This window comes from Mauremys reevesii, linkage group 5 (genome assembly GCF_016161935.1).
Source record: "Mauremys reevesii isolate NIE-2019 linkage group 5, ASM1616193v1, whole genome shotgun sequence".
Lineage (NCBI taxonomy): Eukaryota > Metazoa > Chordata > Testudines > Geoemydidae > Mauremys > Mauremys reevesii.
In genome coordinates this window covers 86,750,070-86,768,389 of record NC_052627.1, presented here as the reverse complement: position 1 = coordinate 86,768,389, position 18,320 = coordinate 86,750,070, and the positions used below count along the sequence as shown (strand labels likewise).

The following is an 18,320-nucleotide window of genomic DNA, read 5'->3' as shown; positions in this document are numbered from 1 at the left end:
AAACATGACCTATGAGGGAAGATTGAAAAAACTGAGTTTGTTTAGTCTGGAGAAGAGAAGACTGAGAGGGGACATGCTAACAGTTTTCAAACACATAAAAGGTTGTTACAAGGAGGAGGGAGAAAAATTGTTTTCTTTAATCTCTGAAGATAGGACAAGAAGCAATGGTCTTAAATAGCAGTGTGGGGCTGTTTAGGTTGGACATTAGGAAAAACTTCCTGACTGTCAGGGTGGTTAAGCACCGGAATAAAATGCCTAGGGAGGTTGTGGAATCTCCATAACTGGAGATTAAGAGCAGATTAGACAAACACCTGTCTGGGATGGTCTAGAGCAGGGGTCTCAAACACGCAGCTCTTGCGTGTGGCTGGCCAAGCTCCCCCCGCCCACCTGCTGGATTGCCCCGTGGCGCTGCGAGCCCCGAGCCGCTCTCTGAAGCAGCTGGCAGCACACCCCTTTGGTCCGGGCAGGGGGGCGGGGGGGAAGAAGGAAGGAGGCAGAGGTCTCCTGCATTGCATCCTTCCAGGCACCGCCCCCCGCAGCTCCCATTGGCTGGGAACAGGGAACCGCAGCCAATGGGAGCTTTATGGGAGGTACCTGGAGGAGCGGCAAGAGCAGCAGACACACAGAACCCTGAGCCCCTTCCCCCCACCCCCAGGGGCTGCAGGGACATGGTTCCAGCTGCTTCCTGGAATGGAGCAATGCAGGGCCAGAGTCCAGGGAAGGCAGGCAGGGAGCCTGCCCTGCCCCGGTGTGCGCCGCTGCCACCCCAGAGCTGCTCTAGGTAAGCGATGCCGGGCTGGAGCTTGCACCTTTAACCCCTCCTGCGCCCAACTCCCTGTCCTGAACCCCCTGCTGCATCCTGCATCCCGACCCCATGCCACACCCCTCACTCTCTTGCACCCCACATTCCAAGTCCCTGCCCTGAGCCCCCTGCTGCACCCTGCACACCTCCTGCACCTCAACTCTCTGCCCTGAGCCCCTGCCATACCCTGCACCCTTTCTGCACCCCCTGGGGCAGTGTTGGGGTGGGGACTTCGGGGAAGGGGTTGGAATGGGGCAGGGAAGGGGTGGGAAGAGACGGGGCCTAATGGAAGGGGTGGAGTGGGGGTGGGGCCAGAGGCAGCAAAGGGTGTGTATCAGTGATGCGGCCCTCAGGTCAATGCACTAGTCCTCATGTGGCCCTCATGGTCATTTGAGTTTGAGACCCCTGGTCTAGAGATAATACTTAGTCCTGCCTTGAGTGCAGGGGACTGGGCTAGAAGACTTCAAGACTTCTTCCAGTCCTACCCTACTTTGATTCTATGTGATGCTATATTGAAACCAGAACAACCTGCACAACTCAACTGTTGGAAGGTTGATAAGTATGGGCATGATTTAAAATAAACTGAAATCAATGGGAATCTCCCCCCTAACTTCAACTGGCTTTGAGTCATAAATCAGCAAAGGATGATCACTCACTGAGACTTTTTCTGTACTAAAAGAATGCAGTGATTTAATTAAATCAATTAAAAAAGTCTATAAAATACCAATAAACTAATGCAAACCCTTAATGTAGACTCACTCAAGCTGGTTTAAGCAGTAAGTTACCGACAACCTAAAATCACTATAAACAAGGGTTAAAATGGTTAAAATGCATCTGCGTTAGGGGTGTGAACCAGTTTGACTAGATCCATTTTTAAAATGTCTAGTTAAACCCGGCTTGAGATTGTAGATAACTGGAACAATTTAATCTTCCCCTTTACAGGATAGTGGAGAATGGCCATCTTCTGTCTCCAGACTGGGAAGCCTGAGTCATCCCTAGAGCTCCCTCTGTCAGCTAGCTCACTAAACTACAGCAAAACCTCAGAGTTACAAACACCAGAGTTACATACTGACCAGTCAACCACAGACCTCATTTGGAACCAGAAGTACACAATCAGGCAGCAGCAGAGACAAAATAATAAATAAATAATATAAAATAAAATAAAAAATATGGTACAGTACTGTGTTAAATGTAAATTACTTTTAAAAAAAGGAAAAGCAGCATTTTTCTTCTGCATAGTGAAGTTTTAAAGCTGTATTAAGTCAATGTTCAGTTGAAAACTTTTGAAAAAAACCCATAACATTTTGTTCAGTTTACAAACAACCTCCATTTCTAAGGTGTTCATAACTCTGAGGTTCCACTGTACATTAAAAGATGCAGTTGCTGCCCTGCTCTTGTGACTAGTAGCAGATAGAGAATATAGAAAGGAAACAATAAACAAAGGGATAAATCATGTTTACCACAAGAGGGTGAGAAAAACTTTGACTTTAGGCTGTACTGCATGATTAGGGGCGCTACACATAAATCTTATTGAATCTTAAATTATACCATCCATGCTGTATAACAGTGCAGTTCAAATATATGTCAACAAGCAATTGTATGCTAAATAGTTACAATCCTGAGTTGCACAAAGAAGAATCAGAGAACTTTCTTGTACAAAGCAGCAGCTTATTAAATTGTTATACAAAACTGTATAATCAACTCAAAACAGATTTCAAGTATATTACATTGAAGGCGGTTGTCTCTATTTTCTTTTTAGAAGGGTTGGCATGTTATTGTTTATATAGATTGGGTTTTCATAATTCCATGAAAGTGAAAGCTCTGAATTTCTTTAGAAGTTTTATCCATAATAGTAATAGATAATGGGGTGGGAAATGTTCTGGAAAATATCTTATTTTATTTTCTCTGTCTCAGAGAAAATCCTTCTTACTCTGTAGCTGCAGAAGTCCCATAATGCAGTGCAGTCACCACAGTTACATTGTGGAGCTTATAGGGGGCAAGATTAGGGAAACCCACACAGGGGGTCAATACCCCAAAACCCCGAACTACAGAGTTTGGAGAAAGGAAAGGGGAAGATCAGAGTCATTGGTTCAACCATAGCACAGCTCTCCCATGCCCTGCCCTCCCATGGAGCATAGATGTGTTATAGGAAGGGCTACTGCACTTTTAGGGATACACCCTGTTAAGCTCTGCTGGTGGTAGTGCTATTGTACACAGGATCTGGCCTTCTAACCACCATGTCATCTAACACTGTTCTGAACAATGTTTACATGACAGAATGGTTAAAAACACAAGGGGTCACAAATGTGTTGAAACACCCCACCATAGCTCCCACTAGTGGAGCTGAACTGGTATTAGCTATGATGGGAAATTTTTCAAGCAAATAAAAGCCCCTGAGAAGAGAAAAGAAGAATAGTGTATCTACTAGCTTGCAGGGTAAGGGCTACTAGAAATGCAGAAAGAACAATAGGGAAAGAATTGAACAGCTCTCACTGCTTCTGTGGAATCTTTGGATAACCACATAGAATTCAAGAGCAATTAGGAAAGAGTTTCTCATGCATTTTATGGAACAAGTTACATATTCCATGTGGATTCACATGGTGATATGATTTATCAACTGCGTGGTAGAACTGAGTTCATTTCTCATTTTGGAAGGTGATACTGATGGCATTTCCTGGGTAGAACTGGATAATAATGTTGTCAAACCACAAGACAGCAGGGAATGCAAAAGCATGCCAGTTTCCCCCCAAGTAAATCCAAAGGGATTTTCTGCTGGTAGAGGTCAACAATTCAGAATGGTTTTTTTGAAGATAAAAAAGGATAATTCATCACACAGCTTAATGATGAAAAAGCCTATTTGCCTGTAATATTTAAGATTTGGCAGAGATGCAACATTGTTTAAAAGCAAGCTGGACATAGTACTCCAGAAGGGAGCTTCTTTATCTATCCAGAGTAGAATCGCCTAAAAGGAGAGATTGAGGGAGCACCTCCCATCACACTATCCCATAGCTCAGTGGTTAGAGCACTCTCAAGAGGCTGAAGACCCTTCTTCAAATCCTTTCTCCTTATCAGTCAGAGAGAGAAATTAAATCCAGGTCTCCCACATTGCAGGCAAGTGCTATAATCACTGGGATAACAGTTATAAGGTGTCAAGTATCAGAGGGGTAGCCGTGTTAGTCTGGATCTGTAAAAGCAGCAAAGAATCCTGTGGCACCTTATAGACTAACAGACGTTTTGGAGCATGAGCTTTCGTGGGTGAATACCCACTTTGTCGGATGCAAGTTATAAGGTGACTACTACTACCACCTCCTCTGGTCAATAGGTGGCATCTAAGCACACCTCCATCCTTAAGCTTCAAAGATGAGATGGGTACTCCTCTAGCAGAGGACAGGCATTTGGACACCTAAAGGGAGGCAGCAATGCGCATGCCAAAAGCTAGAAATTTAGGTGCCAAGTGAGTTTAGGCACCTGTGGGGTTCAGCAACAGCAAACTGTTCATTTTGTGAATGGCAATGGAGTCTACAACTAAGCACCTTTATGGATTGAGTCTAAACTCCTTGGAACAGGGTCTGTCTTTATTTGGGTCCTGTACTGTGCCAAGCAGTCTCATCACTTTAATAATAATAATTGCGATACCACTATATTACTTGGCATGGAGCTATTTCTGGTTTCACTCACTTAGGATATACATACACTTGGAGCTCTGGTTCCCAGATCAAGGAGACACACCGGCACTTGCTCTCATTGAGTTAGCACACTAAAAACAGAGTGCAGCTGCAGCGGCATGAGGGGCAAGATGGATGAGCCAACCCGACATGTATCTAGGGTCTTGGACACATATGCCAGCCTCTCCCTCACCTCGTGCTTCTGCAGTTGCGCTCCATTTTTAGTGGTTAGCTTGATGAGAACTAATGCAAGTATGTCTCCTCTAGCTGGGAATCACACCCCCTGCTGCAGGTGTAGACATACCCATAGAGTCCTAGGATAACTTGTCACATCTAGAGAATTTCTCACAAAACCTATTTTTAAAGGGAGATCAAATCTCCATTTTGCTGATGTTCTCAAACTGTGAACTATGTTCTCCTATGGATCTCCTCCCGTAGGCACTTTTGAAGAAGGCTAGCCATGGGACTAGTAGCTCTTCCTTTTCTTCTGAGTTCTTGAGTAAAAGGATGTCTCTGAAGGACCCAATTACATGGGAAGTGATCTGAGAATAACAGTTCATGTAGATTGTCATAGAATCATAGAATCTCAGGGTTGGAAGGGACCTCAGGAGGTCATCTAGTCCAACCCCCTGCTCAAAGCCGGACCAAACCCAACTAAAGCATCCCAGCCAGGGCTTTGTCAAGCCTGACCTTAAAAACCTCTAAGGAAGGAGATTCCACTATTTCCCTAGGTAACCCATTCCAGTTCTTCACCACCCTACTAGTGAAAAAGTTTTTCCTAATGTCTAACCTAAACCTCCCCCTCTGCAACTTGAGACCATTACTCCTTGTTCTGTCATCTTCTACCACTGAGAACAGTCTAGATCCATCCTCTTTGGAACCCCCTTTCAGGTAGTTGAAAGCAGCTATCAAATCCCCCCTCATTCTTCTCTTCTGCAGACTAAACAATCCCAGTTCCCTCAGCCTCTCCTCATAAGTCATGTGCTCCAGCCCCCTAATCATTTTTGTTGCCCTCCGCTGGACTCTCTCCAATTTATCCACATCCTTCTTGTAGTGTGGGGCCCAAAACTGGACACAGTACTCCAAATGAGGCCTCACCAGTGCTGAGTAGAGGGGAATGATCACATCCCTCGATCTGCTGGAAATGCCCCTACTTATACAACCCAAAATGCCATTAGCCTTCTTGGCAACAAGGGCACACTGTTGAGGGCACACTGTCTGGAGATCAGAAACGAGTTTCATGCTGTGCTCATTTACTTCTCCTCTCTTATCTTCTCTTGCAAGGTATTGTGAGCATGAGAATAAATCAAACCATTGAAAATGTCCAGTAATTTACCAGGAAAGATTTCAGAAATGCACAGCATGTGTGCAGATTCTTTCCAAAGGCAAGATCTTTCACTGTTCAATATTACAGTTCTCCATTAAAAGTCATGGCAGTGCATCAAAGCCAGTCACAAAAAAAAAAAAAAAGAAAAAGAAAAAGAAAAGTAGTTTTATAGAGGACTGAACTTGTAAGGGGTGAGGGGTTTAAAACAGTTTGGAAAAAGGTAAGAACTGTTCCACCCTCACTCACTCTACAAATTGAGCCCTCAGCATTTTAAAGGATCCAAAATATTCTGCTAGAAATACACACCTGTCCAACAGGCATGATGCTCTTCCACAGAATCCTCTGGCCTTGTCAATTTTAAAAGGGATGTTGGAGTCCAAATCCTAGATTATACTGCAGGGTAATTAAATCCCTACCACCATTCATTCCTATGAGGATTGCAAGAGTCACAGGAATGGAAAGATCATGCGAGATTGAGGATTTCAAAGCCCGTTGTTGGCTCAGCAGCAGAAATTCCATAATGTGTTTATATTTTTAAGTGCAAGCACAACAGGACCCAGAATGCCTCTGTAAAATGGGTACAATAACACTTCCCTACTTCACCAGGGTAAAGATTATGAGACACTCAGATACTATGGTAATAGGGCCCTAGATAAGAACCTAAAATTGATTTTATTATTATACCATACACAGAGTTAAACATTAAAAAGTACAGAACAGTCAAAAGTTAACATTCCCCAACCGTTACCGGAATATGGCCCCAACCCTACAATGTGCTTTGCATGGGTGCATGAGCTCTCCTGCTGAACTCACTGCAGGACTGGGGCCTGAAATGCCAGTTTCTTTTTAATAGTGTTCCCTGTTGTTATTACTCACTGTAACTCTCTCTCTCTCTCTCTCTCTCTCTCTCTGTGTACACACACACACATGCACACACAAAATTGCTCAAGGGAGAATAAGACGTTAACTTGACAATTACGCTGGTGTGAATAAAGGTAGAATTTAAATTGTAAGAAAAACAACATATGAGGAGAATGAATAGTACTGAAAATGTAGAAAGTAAATTAACTTGACGAGGGCCCTTCTTATGATTACTAAGCTTAACTACATGTTTTGTAAGTGTGTGTAATGCGGTCTAGAGTAATGAAACATATGTATTCACAACAACAATAAAAACAGTGTGATCCTCCAAGATGGGGTTGCTTACCCACACTTCTAAAATGCTGATTTTGAATGAATGTGTGCAGTACAGCCTGTTCTGAAGTCATGCACAACATTTACTTCTGGTAATCTGGCTTGCAGAACTACAATGCGAGACCTGATCAGGTTCACGTTGTGCGATGCTCTGCAGAAGAACCATCGATGACCCAACTAGATTAAAGGTCAGCAAAGTTAAGCCTGAAGCAATTGTTCTATGAACTCTGGCACATTCTGACTGGGTTCCTGCTGTTTTGTTGCCTTTGGCACTAATCTTGCAGTTTAGTGAGAATTGTGAAATTTTGAATAAAGTTACAGTTCTTTTTAGTGACTCAAGATCTCTCGCTTCAAAAATTCTGTGTCTTCAAAATTCCTGTACAGTATAATCACATCTATGAGTTAGGCATTTCCAACTGGTGTGTCAAAGGGCCATAAAAAAAGAAAAGATCTCCATAAACACTAGGTGGAGCAGAGATTCATTATCGGAGCTTCACTGTGATAACAATTTGCTTTGAAAATCCAACTTGACGACTACAGGAATTGCATGTAGGAATCTGCAGCAGACTTTAGCAGGACAGACCCATAATTTGGAAAAAACTGATTTCCGTTCAATTGTGTGTGCAGAGGGAGAGGATTGAATTAGTTCAGGAAAATACAAGTATCTTTGAAATACTGGGGAGAAAGAGTGGGAAGAAGGAAAAACCCTAAGGGTAATTTGGGTATTTCATATGCTGACTCTTAAATCCTACCAGAGTGTGACATTTCCTGTCAATTCCAGATATATTCCTCCCTTAAAGTGGTACTTCAGGTAATGACTTTGCATAGACAGAAGTCAGATTGACTAACAATGTGGCATAATTCCCAGAAGTTGAATGCCTTTAAATCAGTGGTCTTAACAAGGTCCATCTGGAAATTCTGATTTCATGTCCCAAGCTTAAAGATTAAAAGTGACATTTTCACAAGTGCCGAAGTGACTGACATGTGAATGTCAATGGGACTTAGGCCCCTAAGGGCCCAAGTCACTTTTGAAAATGGACTTAGATGCCTAAGTCACTTCAGCCCTTTTGAAACTTTTATCCAAAGTCTTACTCCCAAGGCTGACAGAAGTTGGGAACTTGGTGGAGACTGTATACTTAGCTATTGGACCCCTTCCTCATGGGTGACGCACGCAGGAGCAGTATTATACTATTGAGGAGTATATCAGGAGGCTTAAGGAAGGACAGATGGCAATAGCTATGAATATGGAGGATAATGGAGCTCCCTTGAAGAGAGATATTAAGCTCGTGTGTATCTGCAGGACAAAAAGGGAAGAAGAGAAAAAGCGATTCAGAGCAAAATCCCCAAACTGTCACAATATCCCGCAAAATGAAATTTAACAAAATTTCATTTCAGGTCAGTTGAAACATTTATGTAGTTTCAGTTTTATTTCTAAGTGAAATTTTGTGAAAAAGATCACCAGATCCCTGTAGAAAGTTTGTTTTGATGAAATAGTATTTTCCAATGGGAAAATGTTCCAGCAGAAAAATGTTGACCAGCTCTAATGAAGAGATTAATTTTTCTGCAAGGAAGAGCTGAAACACATTAAAGGGCATAGACTCAATAGTGAGTAGGAGTTCACGTGCTTCCTTAAGAACAGCTGGCACTATGCTCTCCCAACTAATAGTGGTCCCAGTGCTTTCCCATTGCTTTCACCAGGCACTGAGGATGTGACTCCAGCTCCTCTGGGATCTGTGAACTGCAGCTCCTCTGGGATCTGTGAACTGCAGGACCCAGGGTTTAAATAGTAAAAAGCAGAAGGAGAACTCCCCCACTTTTCCTTGAAACACCACATAGGGAGAATGTCTTCTCATTCCTGTGACAGGAGCAGCACTTCAAGGGCACTAACGCTAAGGTCAAGATTTTCAAAGCTTAAATGTAGGCTCCTAAATCCATATGTAGGCTGAAGGGCAGAATTTTCAAAAGCGCTTAAATGATTTAGGATCATAAGTCTCAATGAAAGTCACTTAGGCCTGATTTTTAAAGGTATTTAGGTATCTAGTGGGATTTACAAATGTCAGTTAGGTGCTTGGGTGTATTTTTAAAGCCCATCAATCACTTATCAGCATCTTTAGTTGCCTAAATACCTTTTAAAATCTGGCCATTAGGAACCACTTTTGAAAATCCCACCTTGCATAAACGGCAAGATCTTCAAGTTTTGAGCACCCAGCACTCCTTCTGAAGTTAATGGGAGCTGCTCTATTCTCAGCACTAACTTACTTATTTAGGTACCTTTTGTGTATTTGCTTCTCATTTAGGTTCTCTTTCTCTTTTTTTCATCAAATGTTTTTTTACAATCTCAAGAGATCATACACAGAATTTTCAGAACAATGTGAAAAGCCAATTAAAAATATTTTTTCTCAGATGTCTTGGAAGGTTCTGAAACTCCTAAGCATGTTGAAATATTACTCAGTTTTGGGGATTGCAAAATTGGATCTTATTTGAACCTCATTTATAGTTGGCAATAAACCAACAACTCAAATTACAAAGAAACATTACACATGACTGTGTAGGAAGGTTCCATCGTGAGCCAACAGTTCCATTTAGAAAGTTTGGAAACTGGGTAGAAAGTTACTTAGCTTAGTAGCTTAACCCTTTTCACTATTCTGTGGATCATTTATATACCTGCAGCAATGTTAAAGCTCCAGTACTGTACAGAATTATTGTTAATTCAATGGCTCAAACAACAAATGATCAAGGGTGTATAAATAAACTCATCATATTTCCTGTTCAGTTGAATGGATTGCATTTAATCATGGTGCTGTGGGTACATGTACCTCCAATTTGCAAGAAATATTGGTATTTAAATGCCATCTTTGTTCCCTGCTATGCTTCCTCTCACATACATTCTGTACATTTCCTGTTTAGCCTAATATTTATCTTGACCAGTCCCTTCTAGTGCTTTGGCAGAAGCTTATGTCTTTGAGAACCATTAGAGTTAAGAGACTCGCTTGCTTTCTTCACGTCTCCTAGTCAACATCTGTGAAAATTATGTGAGCACCTACAGCCAGGATTATAGTAATGCCATGTACCTTGGCCTGAAAGCATCAGCTCTGCAAAACTTCAACTGTTTCAGAATACAGCCTCACACCTACATTACCAAATGTTCATTTCACTTTTATATTCTACTCATTCCACTTCTCCCTTCTGGGCCTGGAGTATGTCTGAAGATCTCAGTTCTTATTCTCAGTGACTGTGGCCCAGAATAACTAAAGGTCAGCCTCATTCTCTGGGACTTCTAGCACACTTGACAAGCTACTATGGAACAATACAATTGTCTATCAAGACTGAAGCTCATATGCACAGGTGATAGGACATTTTCAATGCGGAGGCCCAAAATTTTGGAACTCATCTATCTACAATCCGAGGGAGACCATGGACCTCACCACTTTCAGGTCTACAGCCTTATCACACTTGCATGTCCACACAGCATTCTGTAACCTACTTACATCTCTGTAACACACACAATAGTATTTAAAATATGTCAATCACATAATTTACTATCCAACAGGGACAGAATGTAGAGGTCATTTTACTTACTAATATATGTCCTCTTGTATTTTATTTGTTTTAACTCTGAACAGCACTCAAATAGTACAAGAATGGTCTTGATAAAAGAAGCCAAATACAATCTCAGTGCATAAGGGTGCTAAAAAGATAAAACCTTGTTGCATTGTAAATAAAATAAATACATAGAAGATTCATAGTACTACAGAAAACCTAGAGATGTACAAAGCGATAACATTTTGGAAACTAAGGATTTCAGTTTTTAAAATCTTAAACGAGGATTCAATTATCAATTTACAACACCTTCATTGTATACTGCAGAGCAGCAACTGGAAGGCGGTTTCATTTTTGGATTTCCAGACGTGTGTCATTTCCAGCCTCATATTTAATAGAGTGTAACTGCCTGAAGGGGAGAGATCAGAATGTGTGGCATGTCTCTCCGAAAGGAATTTTATATATTAAAAAAAAAAACCAAACAACTCTTTCAACTACTAAGGGAAATGCTAACCAGAGTGGTTGGCTACACCCTACCCCCACCCTGGCTTTAAAAAACGTGAGTTCCTTATGAGAAGTATATGTAGAGGACACAAAATATGATTTTCCATGATGTCATTCACAGCAGGTCTGTGTCTGGAAAAGTGCTTGGAAAGTAAACTTCTTCCATTCCAGTAAAGGATACACTATTCAACAATGGTGAAATCCATTCCTGCTGCATTTTTGGAATACACAAAAATGGAAGGTTTACAGTCAGTAGACACAACTGGGAATAATGAGTGCAGGAAAAAGAAAAGCAATCTAGACATTTGTTCAACTATCAAGAAAGTGACTAAAGATGATAATTTGCTCACGCTATGTGCCATCGACATTTTAAAAAATCTGGTTTCTCGTCGTCTTTCTCTTTTGTTTGATCTATGTTTTCTACCTTTATTTCTCTCTTATTCCCCATTCCTTGAAACACCTTTTCTTTCTTCCTCTTCATGTGTTTTCTTTCTTTTCTTCTACTTTTGTGCTTTATCTCCCTCACGTGTTCTTGTGCTAATGTCTATGTGTCTACATTTCCCCCTTAGTCCCATTCAAATACAGTGTCTTTGACGTCCTTCATTCTGTGTTACCTTATTTCATTCCTTGCAACGGGCACAATTCTGAAGTTTTTACTCAAACAGAATTCCATTGATTTGAACAGGAAGTTTGCCTGAGAAAGAAATTCAACACTGAGCCCATGTCCTATGTCTTCTGAGTCTCTTTTAATTGCCCCTCTTCCCTCGGGCTTTTATATTTTCCTTCTCTGCTTGATGCATTTCAATTCAGAGATCACAAACCCAGTACATTTCACTTACCTGTTAGCATATTCAGCTTAACCATAATGGTGAGGGAGTGCAACAAAAGACAGCAGGCTAAACTCAATGGTGGTGTGAATGATGGTGTAAATTACATATCTGTGTGTGGGTGTAATTTACATCACAAGAGCTAGATTTTCCAATGTTAAACATGGACATAATTTTCCTTGTCTGATAATATATAAAACAGTTCAGTTTTATTAATTCTGAAGTCTTTTACCCTCATTTTTAAATGACCCGTAATGAGTATCATCATTCAAGGCTACTAAGAGCTCAGATGCAATCATTGTCGGTGCTCTAGAAACTGTAGTCTACGGGCTCTAGCCCTTAATGGGGTCCCTGAAGCACTCAGAAGTAGCAAAGGATTCCTTTACTAGGGCTGTCAGAAATCAAAGATAAACCAACAGTTCCCAACCCAGCCCCTGAGGGCAGTCCAGTACAGAGTAAAGAAAATAATCTTTGTTGAGACCCCTGCACACCAGTTTTGTGCCTGCATGCTGCAATCCTGTTTCTTCCTTCTGCGGCTACTGCTGATTCCCTGGCAATAAGAAAGTGAGGCCTGGTCTACACTACGCGTTTAAACTGATTTTAGCAGCATTAAACCGATTTAATGCCGCACCCGTCCACACTACGAGGCCCTTTATATCGATATAAAGGCCTCTTTAAACCGGTTTCTGTACTCCTCCCCGACGAGAGGAGTAGCGCTAATATCGGTATTAACATATCGGATTAGGGTTAGTGTGGCCTCAAATCGACGGTATTGGCCTCCGGGCGGTATCCCACAGTGCACCACTGTGACCGCTCTGGACAGCAATCTGAACTTGGATGCACTGGCCAGGTACACAGGAAAAGCCCCGTGAACTTTTGAAATTCATTTCCTGCTTGCCCAGCGTGGAGAGCTCATCAGCACAGGTGACCACACAGAGCTCGTCAGCACAGTTAACAATGCAGTCTCCTGAGAATTGAAAAAGAGCTCCAGCATGGACTGCATGGGAGGTACTGGATCTGATCGCTATATGGGGAGAGGATTCAGTGCTAACAGAACTGCTTTCCAAAAGACGAAATGAAAAAGTATTTGAAAGAATTTCCAAGGCTGTGATGGAAAAAGGCCACAGCAGGGACTCAGTGCAGTGCAGAGTGAAAGTTAAGGAGCTCAGACAAGCCTACCAGAAAACCAAAGAAGCAAACGGAAGGTCCGGTGCAGGGCCAAAAACATGCTGCTTCTACGCTGAGCTGCATGCAATTTTAGGGGGCTGCGCCACAACTACCCCACCCCTGTCCATGGATTCCGAGGTGGGGGTTGTAATCTCAGCCATGGCTGAGGATTATGTGGACGGGGAAGATGACGATGAAGAAGAGGAGGATGAGCTTGCAGAGAGCACACAGCACTCCGTTAGCCCCAACAGCCAGGAGCTTTTTCTGACTCAGACGGAATTACACTATCCCAGACAATGAAGCCATGGAAGGGACCTCTGGTGAGTGTACCTTTGTAAATATAACACATGGTTTAAAAGCAAGCGTTTTTTAATGATTGATTTGCCCTGAGGACTTGGGATGCATTCACGGCCAGTAAAGTTACTTAGAAAAGTTTGTTAACATGTCTGGGGATTGAGCGAAAATCCTCCAGGGACATCTCCATGAAGCGCTCCTGGAGGTACTCCAAAAGCCTTTGCAGAAGATTTCTGGGCAAGGCAGCCTTGTTCCATCCACCATGGTAGGACACTTTACCTTGCCATGCATGTAGCAAGTAATCGGGTATCATTGCATGACAAAGCATAGCTGCGTATGGTCCCGGTGATTGCTGGCATTCAAGAAACATCCGTTCTTTATCTCGCTGTGTTATCCTTAGCAGAGTGATATCGTTCAGGGTAACCTGGTTGAAAATCAGGAATTTAATTAAGGGGACAGAGATGCCCATTTTCCTACTGGGTTCGTGGCCTGCTGCTTAAAAAAATTCCTTCCTTGCACGTAGCCAAGCGGGGGGAGGGGAGGAGTGAAATAGTGCTGAGCTTTTTCGCGTTTGGCTAGCAGGGATCTTCCCAGCTACTAGCCACGCGGTTGGGGGTGGGGGGAAGGGGGGTGATTAGCAGTGAGCTTTCATGATACCAGCCATGCGGTGGGGGGGGGAAAGGGGTAAAGCACTGTATATATGAAGGCTGCAGAAGCCGAAAGACAGTGGCTTACCATGGCCGCATGCAAGTTGAATTCTGATGCCCATACCTGCATCTGTGAGATCTGTAACACCAGAGCTGCAGGCACTTAATATTAAGATGCAAAATGCGACCTTGTAGTGAAATCACATGTGCTATGTAAGGTGAATAGTGCTGTTCACTGTGAAAGAGTATAACCATTGTTCTGTAAAATGTATCTTTTTAAATACTTCTCTCCCTTTTTTCCCCTCCCTCATGCAGCTGCAAATTTTTCAAGCATCCCTACTCCGTCCTGAAGGCTATCTCAGATAAGGTGGTGGAAAAAAAAGATGCGATAAGAAATGTTTTCCGAAATCATGGAAGTGACCCGCCATGAAAGAACTCATCTGAATGAGTGGAAGGACGTGGTAGCAAAGTACAGGAAAGATGCCAGTGACCGTGAGGACAGGAGGGACCAACGTGAGGATAGGAGGGACGAACGTGAGGACAGGAGAGACGCTCGAGATGAGAGGAGAGATGCTCGAGATGAGAGGTGGCGGCACGAAGATCAGCGGTGGCGGGATGCAACTCTGGGGCTGCTGCGTGATCAAACTGACATGCTCCGGCATCTGGTGGAGCTTCAGGAACGGCAGCAGGATCACAGAGTGCCGCTGCAGCCCCTGTATAACCACCCTCACCATGTTCCACATCCTCCTCACCCAGACGTGTAAGAACGCGTGGGGGGAGGCGCCGTGCACCCGCCCACTCCACCCCCGTGGACAGCCCAACCAAAAGGCTGTCATTAATGTGAAATTTTTTTAGTGGCCTTTTCCTTCCCTCCTATGCTCCTCCCAAAGCACACCCGGGCTACCTTCTCAGTTCTCTCCCTCTTTTTATAATGAATTAATAAAGAATACATGATTTTTAAATGATAGTGACTTTATTTCCTTAAGCAAGCTGTAATCGAAGGGGGAGGGTGGGTTGCTTACAGGGAATGAGTCAATCAAGGGGGGTGGGGGTTCATCAAGGGGAAACAAACACAGCAGTCACACCCTACCCTGGCCAGTGATGAAGCTCGTTTTCAAAGCTTCTCTGATGCGCACCGCTTCCTGGTGTGCTCTTCTAATCTCCCTGGTGTCTGGCTGCGCGTAATCAGCGGCCAGGTGATTTGCCTCAGCCTCTCACCCCGCCATAAAGGTCTCCCCCTTACTCTCACAGAGATTGTGGAGAACACAGCAAGCAGCAATAACAAAGGGGACATTGGTTTGGCTGAGGTCTGAGCGAGTCAGTAATGTGCGCCAGCGCGCCTTTAAACGGCCAAATGCACATTCTACCACCATTCTGCACTTGCTCAGCCTGTAGCTGAACAGATCCTGACCACTGTCCAGGCTGCCTGTGTATGGCTTCATGAGCCATGGCATCAAGGGGTGGGCTGGGTCCCCCAGGATAACGACAGGCATTTCAACATCCCCAACTGTTATTTTCTGGTCTGGGAAGTAATTCCCTTGCTGCAGCCGTTTAAACAGAGTAGTGCTTCTGAAGACGGGAGCATCATGAACCCTTCCTGGCCATCCCAGGTGGATGTTGGTGAAACGTCCCTTGTGATCCACCAGTGCTTGCAGCACCATTGAAAAGTACCCCTTGCGGTTTACGTACTGGGTGCCCTGGTGCTCCGGTGCCAAGATAGGGATATGGGTTCCATCTATCGCCCCCCTGCAGTTAGGGAATCCCATTGCAGCAAAGCCATCCACTATGGCCTGCACGTTTCCCAGAGTCACAACCTTTCGTAGCAGCAGCTTAATGATTGCTTTGGCTACTTGCATCACAGCAGCCCCCACAGTTGATTTGCCCACTCCAAATTGATTCCCGACTGACCGGTAGCTGTCTGGCATTGCAAGCTTCCAGAGGGCTATTGTCACTCACTTCTCCACTGTGAGGGCTGCTCTCATCTTGGTATTCTGGCGTTTCAGGGCAGGGGAAAGCAAGTCACAAAGTTCCATGAAAGTGCCCTTACGCATGCGAAAGTTTCGCAGCCACTGCGAATCGTCCCACACCTGCAAAACTATGCGGTCCCACCAGTCTGTGCTTGTTTCCCGGGCCCAAAATCAGCGTTCAATGGCTAGAACCTGCCCCATTACCAGCAGGATCTCCAAAGCGCAGGGGCCCGCGGTTTGAGAGAATTCTGTGTCCATGTCCTCATCACTCTCATCGCTGCGCTGCCGTAGCCGCCTCCTCCTCGCCTGGCTTTGCAGGTCCTGGTTCAGCATAGACTGCACGAGAATGCGCGAGGTGTTTACAACGTCCAAGATTGCAGTATTGAGCTGAGCAGGGTCCATGCTTGCTGTGCTATGGCGTCTGCTCAGTTCACCCAGGAAAAAAGGCACGAAACGGTTGTCTGCTGCTTTCAAGGAGGGAGGGGTGAGGCTGTACCCAGAACCACCCGCTACAATGATTTTTGCCCCATCAGGCACTGGTACCTCAACCCAGAATTCCAAGGGATGGGGGAGACTGCGGGAACTATGGGATAGCTACGGGATAGCTACCCACAGTGCAACGCTCCGGAAATCGACGCTAGCCTCGGACCATGGACGCACACCGCTGAATTAATGTGCGTTGTGTGACCGCACTTGACTTTATACAATCTGTTTTACAAAACCGGTTTCTGTAAAATCGGAATAATCGTGTAGTGTAGACGTACCCTGAGTCTCTGCCCAGCTCTCAGACCCTCCTGCTCCTGCAATCTAGCCTTCCCTCTGCAGCTACTGCTCATACAAAGCCCCCTTTGATCTCTGATGCTACTTGCTTTTCTTGTTCTCTGGAGGTTATGAAATCCCCTGATAGCCAGATGCTGAACTGGGGGTTAACACAATGCCCAGTAAAGAGCCAGCAGGTTCATTACAAGGTTTCTATTTTCATGCTCTTCATTATGGATGAATTTTATTCCTGTGTAGGGGCAAGCACAAGGGCTATTCACCAAGTTCCACTTTAAGCCCTACTCTGAGAGAGAGCTTACTGGTTCGTAGACCTTGTGCTAGCCCTCTGCACAGGGTGAATTTCACCTGATAATAGCATCCATAATGATTTCCTCTCAATGTCAGAGTTATAAGAAGAGTACATTGTGTTAATGGTAATAACTGGTGTAATGCATCTTTCAACAGAAAGATGAAGTAGCAAGATGTTTCCGCAAGAGACATCAGGCTTTTCTGTTAAAGGAATTTCCCAATAATGCTTGGCTTTGACAATTCTGCCTGAAATTATGTCTCTATAAGAAGTGAAACACGAAGGAGGCATCTAGTACTAAACAGGAACTATGCTGGGATGTAGCCCTATAAAAGACTTCTATAGAAGATATGCAAATTTGTGTCTACCAGAGATTAATTCGCTCTGATCCATATGTACAAATGAATAATTCCCCAAAATGTTTGTACATGAATAGATCAGTAAAATTTTACATAAAGAAATCTATTGAACTTCTGTCTTGTTTCCAGTGAGAAGAAATGCTATATTCAATAGATGTCAGAAATCAATTCAGTCCTTGTAAAATATTCTAGTTTTTCCTCCACAAGTCAACACTCATCTAACCAGTCCTGTCCAGCTTGGATTCATTCAGTAACACTGAGAAGTATCCCAATCTGTGTTTAAAGTATTTTTATCTTTGTGATGGGGTGCCCACCACACGCAAGGCCTGTACAGGTAAAATAGGCCAATTAACCTATAGGCTGAACCTGGAAGGGAGCCAAGAACTGGTAAGGCCTAATGGCTAATGAAGCCCAGCTGGGGGAGGAGCTGGGATATGCTTAAAAAGAGAGGAAGTTGGTGGTAGAAAGGGGGTTGCAGGGAGGAGCTCTGTAGTCAGGAGTGACAGAAGCTCTCTAAAAGGGGGAGGGGCACTGGTGCCCAAACCATGGCCACACTGCCCCTTCCCCTGAGGCCCTGACCTCATGATGCCTTTTCTCTGAGCCCCTACCCCCACCCCACCTCTTCCCCCAAGGCCCTGTCCCCCACTCGCTCCTGTCCACCTCCTCCCACCCCCACCATCATTCACCCTTATGGTTGATAATAGCCTTCCCACTTTTAAAACTGATGAGGCCATGGGGCCATGGCCCCCCCATTCTGGCGCCCCTGTCTGCAGTCACTCCTTAGAAAGGAGGGGAGTTGTCTAGGTATATGGAGGAATTCTAAGGGGAGAGTGAGCCTTGGGATCCTGCACTGGACTACAGACTCTGGCAAGAAGCCAAGAGAAGGAAGAAGTCACAAGAAGCAGAGGAAGCTCCAGTGGTAACCCAGAGGTGGGTCAGAAGTTAGAGATGAGAGATAGGA

At 44.1% G+C, this 18,320-nt stretch overlaps 1 protein-coding gene across 8 annotated transcripts in view; it reads right to left on the bottom strand.

The window, feature by feature from the left end:
- Nucleotides 1-18,320, bottom strand: part of DLC1 (DLC1 Rho GTPase activating protein) — a 341,009-nt gene that overhangs the window by 225,999 nt on the left and 96,690 nt on the right. The window contains exon 4 of one of the 8 annotated variants that reach the window (XM_039541308.1): nt 11,506-11,726. The exons of the other annotated variants lie outside the window; for them this stretch is intronic. Within the exon in view, the coding sequence (XP_039397242.1) occupies nt 11,643-11,726 (84 nt within the window). The 3' untranslated portion in view covers nt 11,506-11,642. Of the gene's footprint in view, nt 1-11,505; nt 11,727-18,320 lie in introns of those variants that run through there. 8 annotated transcript variants of the gene reach the window in all.